The 12,497-nt window shown below is 35.3% G+C and overlaps 1 protein-coding gene across 1 annotated transcript; it reads left to right on the forward strand.

Annotated features, from left to right (window-relative positions):
• The first annotated feature begins 290 nt into the window (after nucleotides 1-290).
• Nucleotides 291-1,631, forward strand: LOC143305610 (uncharacterized). The gene is made up of 2 exons (XM_076689795.1): nucleotides 291-474; nucleotides 799-1,631. Exons 1-2 carry the CDS (start codon nucleotides 291-293, stop codon nucleotides 1,629-1,631), a joined length of 1,017 nt encoding a protein of 338 aa, XP_076545910.1.
• The last annotated feature ends 10,866 nt before the right edge of the window (nucleotides 1,632-12,497 follow it).

Here is a 12,497-nt window from a genome sequence, read left to right on the forward strand (position 1 = left end):
AAAGGCATATTTATATATTAACTGATTTCATTTATTTGTGTTATTCAAGATGTTATAATTATGCTATACGTCTCGTTCTCGATGATAATCTGTAGTAATGCTCGTCATTGCTAAATTTTCACACATTTTAGAGTATAAGTCTTGAAAATTTTTTGGCGCCTAGCCTGTGATATCCGGCCGTGGCGCCACCTATAATCATATTGTTTCGTTGTGTATAAAGTTTCACACGTGCCGAGTAATAAGTGCAATAAAAAATTACCAAAAAACTACTTAATAGTAAAGAATTTATTATGTCAGGGGATAAAAAGAAGAAAGGATCCCGTTCACGATCAAGGGAAAGAAATAGGAAGAAGCAAAAAACGGATGAAAGATTCGAAAAAATAGAAAATCAGATTAATAACCTCACAAAGGTTATCTCTCAGCTGGCAGAGTTAAATAAAGCCGCTGATGGAAAAAACTTGAATCAAAGCGCAGGTAAATATTAATTAGGAACACTAAGATACACGAGTCTCCATACGAAACCGTTATCATGCTACATAAAGTATTTAGTCTCCATACGAGACATTTACTTATAATATATCTACGTATATGTAAACAATACATACACACAAAACTGTCCATACGACAAAACCGTCCATACGACAAAGCTGTCCATACGACCAAGGTCTATAAGACAAAAAACGCCTACAATAAAGTCCATACGACTAACAAGTCCGTATGACAAAGAAATAAATATTTAGGAATAAATAACAATGTACACAATAAGTGTAATCATGCGTTAAAAATGTTCTCTTCCAGACAAAAACCTGGATAAGGAGAACGTTGATACAAGCAACCTCACCCAACCACAAGAGGCTGAGGAACCACTCGATATCGCTAGTACGGAAGATAGGGAAATACCCGCAAATAAAACTCCCATCAATGAGGTTATGTTAGAAATGCTAGGAGAGCATCCTGACACCAAAAAAGAAATACCAATAAAAATAAATGAAGAACTAAAGATTCGCTGGCAAAGATGGATGCAGGAGGGTTACCCGGAGGATAAAAAGAAAAATATCCTCGAAACCTATCCTAGAAAGGACGATTTCTACACGGAGGCACCAAAAGTAAACATAGAAATTGGTCCAGTCATGACAGAAATAGCCTTAAAACGAGATGAACACTTTGCGGAGACACAAAACTGTATTGGCTCGGCGATTTCGGCACTAGGTGCAGCAGTGTCCATGATTCTGGAAGAACCGGAAGACGGTATCGACCAGGAGGCGCTCATGAAATACTTATGCGATACGGGAAAACTATTAACGGACGTATTTCATCAACAGTCTAAGGCACGAAGAGCCTTCATTACCCCACTAATGAACAAATCGGTTAAGCCAACAGTTGATGCTACCAAAGCAGATGAATGGTTGTATGGCAAAAAATTTGCCGAACAAGTAAAGGAGGCTAAAACAATAAACCCCAAATCCAGGGACCAGGGAAACTCGAAGTACCCACCTGCAAAATACAAGCAGGTGGGGAACCAACAGAAAAAATCTGTAATAAGATTCAAGTCCAGGCCTCAGCGAACAAATTACAGCACGACAAAAGCATCGAGCCGGACGGCGAGTCATCGTCTGCCCCCAAGGAAGTAACTGAGGCAAGCATACCGGCAGGCCGCCTGAAACACTTTATAAAAAACTGGGAACAACTCACCGATGATACATTTGTTCTAGAATGTCTAAAGGGTTATAAAATACCTTTTAAAACAACTCCATACCAATTAAGACCGCCAGCAGAGCCAAAGTGGGCTAGACACAATCTTATTAAAATAAAACAAGAAATTAACAAACTACTAGCTAAAAAAGTAGTAGAACCCTGTGAAGACGAAGATAATCAATTTATCTCTTTCTTTCTAGTTGACAAACCGGATGGTTCCAGCAGATTTATTATTAACCTAAAAAATTTAAACAAATTTATTGATACTACCCATTTTAAAATGGAGGATATTAAATCCGCTAAACACTTAATATCTAGAGGTGCATATATGTGTTCAATAGATTTAAAAGACGCATATTACCTTATTAATACTCATAAATCCTTCCGGAAATTCTTAAGATTTAGATTTCAAGGACAGATGTTTCAGTTTACATGTTTACCTTTTGGCTTATGCACAAGTCCCTTTACTTATACAAAAAATCATGAAACCAGTCATGCATAAAATTAGGGAACTAGAAATTTTGTCAGTTATATACATAGATGATATCTTAATAGTTGGAAACTCAGATAAATCCTGTGAAGAAAATTCTACTCTGATAAAAAAGCTGCTGGAACGATTAGGCTTCATCATAAACTATCAAAAAAGCTCACAGACTCCCAGTCAAAAATGTAAATATTTGGGTTTTATTATCAATTCATTAGACCTCAGATTAGAGTTAACAGACAGTAAGAAGGAACAGATAAAATCACTAATTAATACCTTTGAGGAAAACAAATACTATAAAATTAGAGACTTTGCAAAACTGCTGGGAAAGTTGTCTGCAGCCTGCCCAGCAATTGCATATGGGTCTATCTACTGTAAAAGACTAGAAAGACAAAAATATTTATCATTAATTTTAAATGATAACGACTACGACGGTCGAATCTACGTTAACAAGTTAATAATGAACGAACTATACTGGTGGAAAAGAAATATACCAACAGGCTCAAACCCAATTAGAACCCAACAGTTCAAACTTGAGATAACTTCAGACGCATCTTTGACTGGGTGGGGTGCACACTGTAACGGTGTAAATAGTCATGGCTTCTGGACGATCGAGGAAAGAAAGTTTAGCATAAACTATCTAGAATTGCTAGCAGCACACTATGGCCTGAAATGTTTCGCAGACAAACTATCAAATTGCGAAATTCTCCTAAGAATTGATAACACGGCTGCAATATCCTATATCAACAGAACAGGTAGCATTCAATATCCCCATTTAAACGATTTAGCCCGAAAGGTCTGGCAATGGTGCGAAAGGAGAAAAATTTGGATCTTCGCGTCTTATATCCCTTCAGTTCAGAACACAGAAGCTGATCGAGCATCAAGAATGTCTAACATAGATATAGAATGGGAACTATGTAGTAAGGCATTTGAAAAAATCAACAGGAAGTTTGGAGCCTTTACAATTGACCTTTTTGCATCAAGATTAAATCGAAAATGTCCTAGATTTTGTTCCCGTCTTCCAGAACCCGATACAACGACAGTTGACGCTTTCACCATTCGATGGTCGAAAGAAAAAATATATGCCTTTCCTCCTTTCGTACTTATTCTCAGAACCTTGCGAAAAATAATAATTGATGAAGCGGGGGGAACAGTCGTGGTACCATTGTGGCCAACACAGCCCTGGTACCCGCTCTTCACATCACTGCTCATAGAATCACCTATAATATTTAAACCTCATAAAGATCTATTATTGTCCCCTTCCAGACAGGAAATACATCTACTGGCACACAAACTTTCAATGGTGGCCGGGAACTTATCCGCAAAGCGTTTCTGAATAAAGGAATCAATGAAGCATCAGTCGACATCATGGTCAAGTCTATAACACCATCAACAATTAAGCAATATCAGAGCCCCCTAAAGCTATGGTGGGAGTTTTCTACATCAAATAATATATCAATCTTTGATGCGAGCGCAATAGAGGTCCTGCGATTTTTAACAGAAAGGTTAAATCACTCATCTCCACACAAGATATCGGCAAAGATAAACTGCTGGCACGATTTTTTAAAGGGATATATAAGGAGCGACCCCCAAAACCCAAATATGCTAGTACATGGGACACAACACCAGTGTTACAGCATATAGAACGACTTCACCCATTAGATTCACTAAAGCTAAAGGAAGCAGCAGAAAAAGTATCAACTCTACTTATTTTATCTACAGCACACAGGCTCCAGACTATCTCATTAATCGATATAAGAAATATTTCTGTTGATAAACTAAAAATAACGATAAAAATCCCAGACCGGATAAAAACATCCAAGCCGGGAAAAACTCAACCAGAGCTTATACTACCCTTTTACAAAGAAAAACCTGGACTATGTGTAGCTACCGCTGTAATAGATTATGTAAGAATAACAAAAAATCTAAGAAATGATCAGAACAACAAATTACTCATATCAAATGTCAAACCATACAAAAACGTAACTTCTCAGACAATTGGACACTGGATAAAATCCTTACTATCACAATCAGGCGTACGGCAGGCTGGTCTCAAGGGTCGCAGACCTTCGCAAAATTCTATAACCGTCCGATTCAAGAAAAGGACGCTATATTCGCAAGATCTGTATTAAATACATCTAAGACAGTATAATTATTTCCCTTGTAAGGCAAACAGTCATGTAACCTAAAACAATACATGAATAAAAATGTACAACCCTAAACAACAAATGAGTTTTCGAATACGCTAAAAGTCTACAGATTAGCATCGAGAACGAGACGTGTCGCATAATTTCAATCGAACGTCGCCCGCCTTCGGCGGGCTCCTTTGATCGCTCAAATTATAAACATTTCAATTGCAATATAAATCGCATATTTGACCAGAAACTGGGACTGGATATTTGAGCACAAACTGGGACACTCTTGTGAGCAGAAATGCTCGCATTTCCATTTTCACTGAGCAGAAATAGGGACATTTTGTATTGCATATTAAATTAACTATTATTAAGTTAAAATAATATTAAAAATACTTTTCTTTAAATTTAATGTTAAAGGGAGATATCAACTTAATATCTAATAAGTTTTTTGTTAATTATTGAGTAAACAAATAATAAAGAATCTATTTTCGTGACAGCAGAACTCTTACAAGGTTAGAAATAGGGACATTCACCTTATGCCTACTCTGAAGAACCGAAGGAACGTGCAATCTGAGAATTTTTTTAGAAAAAGTTATTAACTTCTTTAAATAAATGTTTTTTAATTCATAAAAGCATACAGCGTGCGTCACGCAATTGGGACGGGTTATATCTTGAATTTGGTAAGAGATAGGAAAAAGCTGTTCATGTAAAAGTTCAATGGTATGATAATGTTTATTTTCCTATGACTTCATTTTCTTCGCGAATGCAACGATGCACTAAAAAAATGCAGATGCAATTTTTATTTAAATAGAATTGCATTCTTTTCTATACTCCTATCAACTCCTTGAAACATTCTGCATAAAAAAGTACTATTAGAACTAATAAATGGAGAGGCCTCGGCTCCTTCTCTCCTCTTCCCTCGCTACTATGCCCTCTCACTATTTTGCTGACGCGCCTATATCTAATAGTACAATGTTTAAAAAACTAATATTTCATGAGATGTCTCATACTTTTCATATGTCTTATCATTCAACTTTTACATCAATAGCTTTTTCCTATCTCTTACCAAATTTAAGATATAACTCGTCCCAATTGCGTGACGCTTGTATTTTGAGAAACCTATAATAACTTTGTTTTTACGAAACTTATAAAAAATACAAAGAAGTCAATATTCTGAGTGAATGCAAATAATTTAAATAAATAAATATCCCGTATACAACTTATATAAACGTTTGCAGAATTATTGCAAAGAGGAGGTATATTCTTCTCTTGTTATACCTCCTCTTTGAGCGAGGTTTGTTATGAGGTGCTGTGAAAAATCCAGGCGGGCGTCAGTCAAAATCTAGCGAAAAGGGACAATCTCAACATTCAGAATGAGAGAAGGACAACATGACTGTAGTGCGTCTCACTCGGCGTTGCCTTTTTCGCTTGCTTTCGCTTGCCTTCAGTCGAGTGACGTAACCAAGCTAACGCCTGATTTTGGCTACGATTCCAAATCGGCAGCCTTCTTAATTAGACGCCACCTTATAACTACTAGCTGAACTGAATTTGTCACATAAATTGCTCTGTATTATCCACAAAATGGCGGAACTGGTCTGTGAGAATGCTTTTACGGGCATCCGTTATTCGTCCTTATTTCGCAACAAATGAAGACAAAATACATCTTAATTTACAGGTAAGGGTTGTGGCTAGACCGCTCAACTCATGATTTCAATCACAGCACTCTTTTAGTGGCCTAAAAATGCTTCGATTCCGCGAATGCATTTTGTCGATTTTTTACCTCTACTTTGGACGCTTATATTACTAAACATCAACATAATCCCACTGAAACATGAGTTGAGCGGTGTGCATTGGACTTTCCTCTTTCGAATAAGCCCTCACCCAGCCCTAAATGTTCTCATACAAGGACGAATAACGGAAGCGCGTAAACCCATCTTTATGCCCATTTTTGCCGGTAATGTCAACGCGCTACTATTACCCGTGTCTACCCCCTTAAGGCGTGACCGGAAGATATCAATCGATTTAAATGATTTTATTTTACTTTTTTTTGTCTCCCTAATTCGCAACTTTTCCGCGGTATTACGACTTGAACAAAAATTTTGAATTACAGGTAAAATTAAATGTGGTGATACTTATAGCTTTTCTCGAATATCTCGCAAACTAATTAAGTCCGACTCATAGCTTAAAAGAAAGAAGTTGCTTAAAATGTCGAATTATATAACATCTTCAAAAATTATCAAAGCTGAAGGGGTAGAGTGTTTTCTTCAACTTCACCCTAAATTATTTCCAAAAGATATTCCTTGCCATCGCACTACATACCAGCCTCGTCAATACATGGCTTTATTTTATTACTGTCCCAATATTTTAGTAATACTACAACACTAGCATTCAAATAATGCAGCTTTTGGAAGAAACTGGTCCAGCATATCCTGAATATATAAATGGAAAAAAATGCAAACAGTTTGTGGTTAAGGTCAACAAAAATTCCTTCTGTTTTATCCAAAAATTTGGAAGAACATATTGCTCTGGATGAAATTAGTTACTTTAAAAATAAAGATATTAGTTTTGAATGTGTATAAAGTTAGCCCCCCATTTTTTAATTTTAAATGTTTTTTTAGTTGTTCCAGGTTGTTCTATGTTTGTTCTATATTGTTCCAGAGTTATAAGACCAAAAACCCAAAAACAAGACAAGAAACGCAAAAAAACAGTTTTTTTAGCGTCCCCCCATTTTTTGAAAAATCCAATTTTTGTTGTTGTTCTGGATTGTTCTAACTGTTCGAAACATTGTTCCAAAATATCAATTCCCCAAAATATGTTTTTACAAAGATACAGTCAAAAAATAGCAAAAAGGTCATTACAAAGTTAGCCCCCCATTTTTTAATTTTAAATGTTTTTTTAATTGTTCCAGGTTGTTCTATGTTTGTTCTATATTGTTCCAGAGTTATGAGACCAAAAACCAAAACACAAGACAAAAAACGCAAAAAACAGTTTTTTTAGCGGCTCCCCATTTTTTGAAAAATCCAATTTCTGTTGTTGTTCTAGATTGTTCTAATTGTTCTAAACATTGTTCCAAAATATCAATTCCCTAAAATATGTTTTTACAAAGATACAGTAAAAAATATCAAAAAGTGCTAAAATCATTTTTTTATCTTTGTAGCTATCATTTATTGTTATCTGACCATTAAATTACATATTTGAGCTACAAATGACAAGAACAACTTGGAACAACTCTCAGGTTTGCCAGAACAAACATATAAAAAGCTCTTTACTCTTGTAGGTAGAATGTCTGTGAAGTTGGCATATCATTTTTCAGCAGATCAAAAATTAAAGAGAGTTCTTTTCGCATGCAGTCGAGTTCTATAGTTCCTAATAGTTTTTAGTGATAGTTCTGCTGATTTTATCCAAAAAAACATCGATCGAAAAAATGATATGCTAACTTCCTGTAGCAGATCATTTTCCGACAGATCACAAATTAAAGGGAGTTCTTTTCGCATGCAGTCGAGTTCTATAGTTCCTGATAGTTTTTAGTGATAGTTCTGCTGATTTTATCCAAAAAAACATCGATCGAAAAAATGATCTGCTAACTGCCCGTAGCAGATCATTTTCCGGCAGATCACAAATTAAAGGGAGTTCTTTTTGCATGCAGTCGAGTTCTGTAATTCCTGATAGTTTTTAATGATAGTTCTGTTCATTTTATCCAAAAAAACATCGATTTACTAACTTCCCGTAGCAGATCGTTTTCCGGCAGATCACAAATTAAAGGGAATTCTTTTTGCATGCAGTCGAGTTCTATAATTCCTGATAGTTTTTAGTGATAGTTCTACTGATTTTATCCAAAAATTAGCAGCAGACCAGAGGTGATAGTTATTTTGCCCAAAAAACTTAGATTTTCGTATATACAGGTGATATGCTAGTCGATTCTCGATAGTTCTGTTAATTGTAATCGAGTTCTCGTGTAGTTCTGGTGACGTACATTACATTTCCAAAGAGTTCTGATGATAAGAACAATTAGAAAATTTTTTAAACAATTATTTTACTCGGAAATCTCGTATTTTTGAATATAGATATAATATGCTGGTCGTATTTCGATAGTTCTGTTTATTATGAAATAGTTTGCGTATAGTTTTTGGTGTGTATAATGCCTTTCCAAAAATTCTGATTATGAAAATAATTAGAAAAGTTGTTAAACAAATTACTCTTCATTTCTACCAATTTTCGACCGATCTGCGCATCCCCCACCATTAGCTGGCGACAGGAGACCGCGCGGCGATTGTTTCTCGCTGGGATTATGCACATACACGTAGCGTATGAGACTGTTCTTAGAAAGAAAAATTCCTCTTAAAAATGAGGAAATTATCATATGATAAAATTATTTTACAACAACTTTTGTCGGATGTTAAGTATTGTACTATTGATAAAAAAGGGCACGTTCTTCCACCTTCCGATGAAGTTTATCAGAGAATTTCAGAACTTATGGCAGATAAAGGATCGAGGATCACGCCAAAACATATTCATACGATCGTTAATAATAATCGTCAGGGTTTTAAAGATTTTATTTTAAAAACATTTAATATTCGAATGCAAGAATCGACTAACTTTATAAGCAATAATGATTTTAATACAACAGAATATGTAGATCAAAGTACAGATACTCAAACTAGTCTTATCTCGATTAATATTAATCTTGTAATATCACAAGAAAAATGGCTCGTCATCCGACCCCAAAAGAAAATATATGGTAAGCGTACGTATTGGAAATTGCGAGAAGGGTGGGCGGACATAGTTGCTGAAGCAATTTGGATACAGCACCATCTCGATTGTGTGTTTGTTTTTAAAAATAATAACGTCTACCGAAGTGCAACTGCAAAATATTTTTTGACATTTGAGGGATTTTGCTGCGAATGTAGCGCGAAAATTTGCGGAAGTTTGATAAAAGAACCGGCAAAAAACGTCGATGTTATTCTCAAATGTCACATTAATGGCATTAGACCTAAAGCTCATTCTGGAAAAAAACGAAGGCAGTTGAGAGGCGTACGTCGTCTCCAAGTTGCTGACTTCCTTATTAATAGATGCGCAGATGCTGTGACTTGGCGTCGAAAAGAAGCTGGACGTATAAAGAAATTTGGAGATAAAAACCCACCGGTCTTGCCAAGTAATGAAGTTGTCCGAAAAGCTAAAGAACAGCGACTTTTGGACAAATACGGTTTAAAATTTGCAAATCCTGCATTAAATTTATTAAAAAGTGCTGAATATGGTATGTTTGTTGGATGCATACATCACGTCGCATTGCTAAAATTTAACTGCGTTTATTGGCGACCCGAACAATTGCAGATATATATATCCCGGTGTCGTAAAGATCCAAACGCAATATTAGCTATTGATGCTACAGGCGGTATTGCGAAGCGTGATAAATCACACGAGCCACACATTTTTCTTTATCAGTGTGTACTCGTGACAAAAGAAGGTAGCATGCCCACGTTCCAGATGGTTTCCGCTGATCAACGATCTCTCATTGTAGCTAATTTTTTGCGCTTAATTCTTGCTACAAACGCACCAATCCCACCTATCGTCGTTACTGATTTTGGTTGGTCATTATTGATTGCAGTTGCAGAAATATTTGGCAGATGCTCAAGCTTTAATGATTACTTACAAAAGTGTTATAATGCTATTGTAAACAAATCGACTTCGTTGCCATCTACTTTTATGAGATTAGACATATGTCACCTCTCGGCAATGATTACGCAATGGTCAAGTCTAAAAGGAAAAGATAAGTGTTTAGTACGGCGATTTTATAAAAAATGCATTGGAAAAGCTACTCAAATTTCAAATTTAGAAGATTTGTCGTACTTTATAGAATCGATTATCGTTGTTTCCCTCAGCAAATGTATAGGATCAAATGTAAATAACGAGCCTCTGCCATCTGTTGAACGACTAAGATTTTTAAACGATAAAATAAAAGGCGTACAATTGAAAAATGATGATGATGATGATGATGAGATTAATGCCGAAACTGATGAAGAAAAACAATTTGATGCAGAAGAGAACCCTGAAGAAAATAAAGTTGGGAAAATAGGCTGGAAATTGTGGAGTGAGCATTTATATAACTCAGCAGTAGATATTGCTGATCAGTCGACGAACGGTGATGTGATAAACGCATGCTATAATGTAGACTTCGCGAAAAAGCTAAAAAGATACTTGCTTCCATATGTACCACTATGGACTAACATTATGGTGCCCATCTTCCGGAGAGGCTCGGCAACCCCTACCTCAGCTGCAGTTGAGTCAGAATTTTCTGATTTAAAAAATCGTGATTTTAGAGGTGAAATTCCGATGCGGATAGATAGATTCGTGCTTCAACATCTACAGCGTATTGATGATAAATTAAAGGAACGCTGCAAAGAATCGGACGCTCTGCCAAATGAAAAATCGGAAGAGCAAAATAACACCGATGTTTATAAATTCCCAAAAGCAGAACGTGATTCTGAAGCTACAAAGTTGCAAGAGGTAAACGACTTTCAGCACGCTACTAAAAATGTTGAGATCTCGTTTGGTGTATCTCCAAAAAATGTATGTAGTACTCCAAATAATAATACGAAAGATAAGTCAAGTAATTTAATATCAGAGGAGACTTCAGCAAAATTCGTATCGCCAATAACAGAAGAGAAAGTCAAAGGATTCCAATGGTACACCTTACAGAGCTGTTTCGACGATGCTCAAAACTCTACTATAAACGATAATAATTATATTTTCGATTCATCGAAAGTAATAAATGATATACCTTATAAAGAAAAGCTATTTACAACAGACGAAAATATTCCAGCTGACAATGAATGGAATGTTCAAGAAGAATGGAGAGGTTTAAATAAAAACAAAAAACCTAAGAATCAAAGCGATGATCTACCGAAACGAAAACGTGCCAAACCGACGTGTTTAGATGATTGCCCCGAGTGGGACTATATTAAAGATTCCAAAATAGGTCAAATCCCAGTTCTTTTAAACGGAAACATTTCGGGACCGGTGCGTGTAAATGACTACAGTTTAAATGTAATGCAAACGTGTGCTTTTGATTCGATTTTTCAGGTCGTTGTCAGTGGGCTTTTAGCAAATAAGACCTATCGCGGAAATATAGAGTCATCCGATTGTCCAATTATAAATCTTGCTCAGAATGTCGGCAATACAAAAAAAATAACAAAAGACAATTATGTTCAAAGAGCTAAGATATTATCAATGACTCCAATTTTTCAAAACACTCTCACGACCTACACGAGAAATATAAAACGCCTTGTTGCTGAATGCAATGCTGCTCATTTAGCTCAGTTTCTTTTTGAAAAAGAACCAAGTCATTCTTATAAGATTCAATGTTCCTGCGGATATGTTAATGACAAAAAATTTCAATTATTAGACGTGAACATTGATATGATTCTTTGCGGTGGTCTACATCTAATACAAGAAGCAATCGATGATTGTATAATAATTGAAAAGACTTGTTTTAACTGTAAAAAGAAAACAGCGATTTTGACAGAATATGGGCCGCACCTGATAATCGACACTTCTGTTGTGAGTGACAGTAATTATCCGAACAAAGATAAATTCATTACTCACAAACTGAATTCACTTAAAAAAATCGTGACGATCGGTGAGAAAATGTATATACTAATCGGTATAGTCGATTATAGTAAGGAGAAAAAGCACTATGTTGCGTATACATTAGCAGGTGAATATTGGTACAAATATGACGACTTAATTAAAAAAAGGGGAACAATTAATATCAATACGATTATACATCCACATGTAATCACATATGCAATATGCGATATTCAACAATAACGAGTTTATGATATAACTTTAACTTTAATATTAGTAATCATTTCTATTATAATGCTTCTTTTCATATATTTTTTATATTCGTTTCTTTTTCCATTTATATTTGTTTTTATATTTTTTATGTTTGTTTTCTATTAACGTTGGTGCCGAACAAACCTTCTTAAAAAGTTTTCTTTTATATTAGTCTAGCGCAGGGAAGAGAAAATACCTAGTTTAGAGTTTTAGTTTTTAGTTTCTGGCCTTTGGGTTTTAGTTTATGATTTAATATATATAAGAGAAAGCTTTTCATTTTTTATTGTTTAGTTTTATTCTATCTAGGATAAGTATGTATAAGAAAAAGTCTTTTTAGTTCAATATGT

The sequence above is a fragment of the Osmia lignaria genome, chromosome 8, assembly GCF_051020975.1.
Source record: "Osmia lignaria lignaria isolate PbOS001 chromosome 8, iyOsmLign1, whole genome shotgun sequence".
NCBI lineage: Eukaryota > Metazoa > Arthropoda > Insecta > Hymenoptera > Megachilidae > Osmia > Osmia lignaria.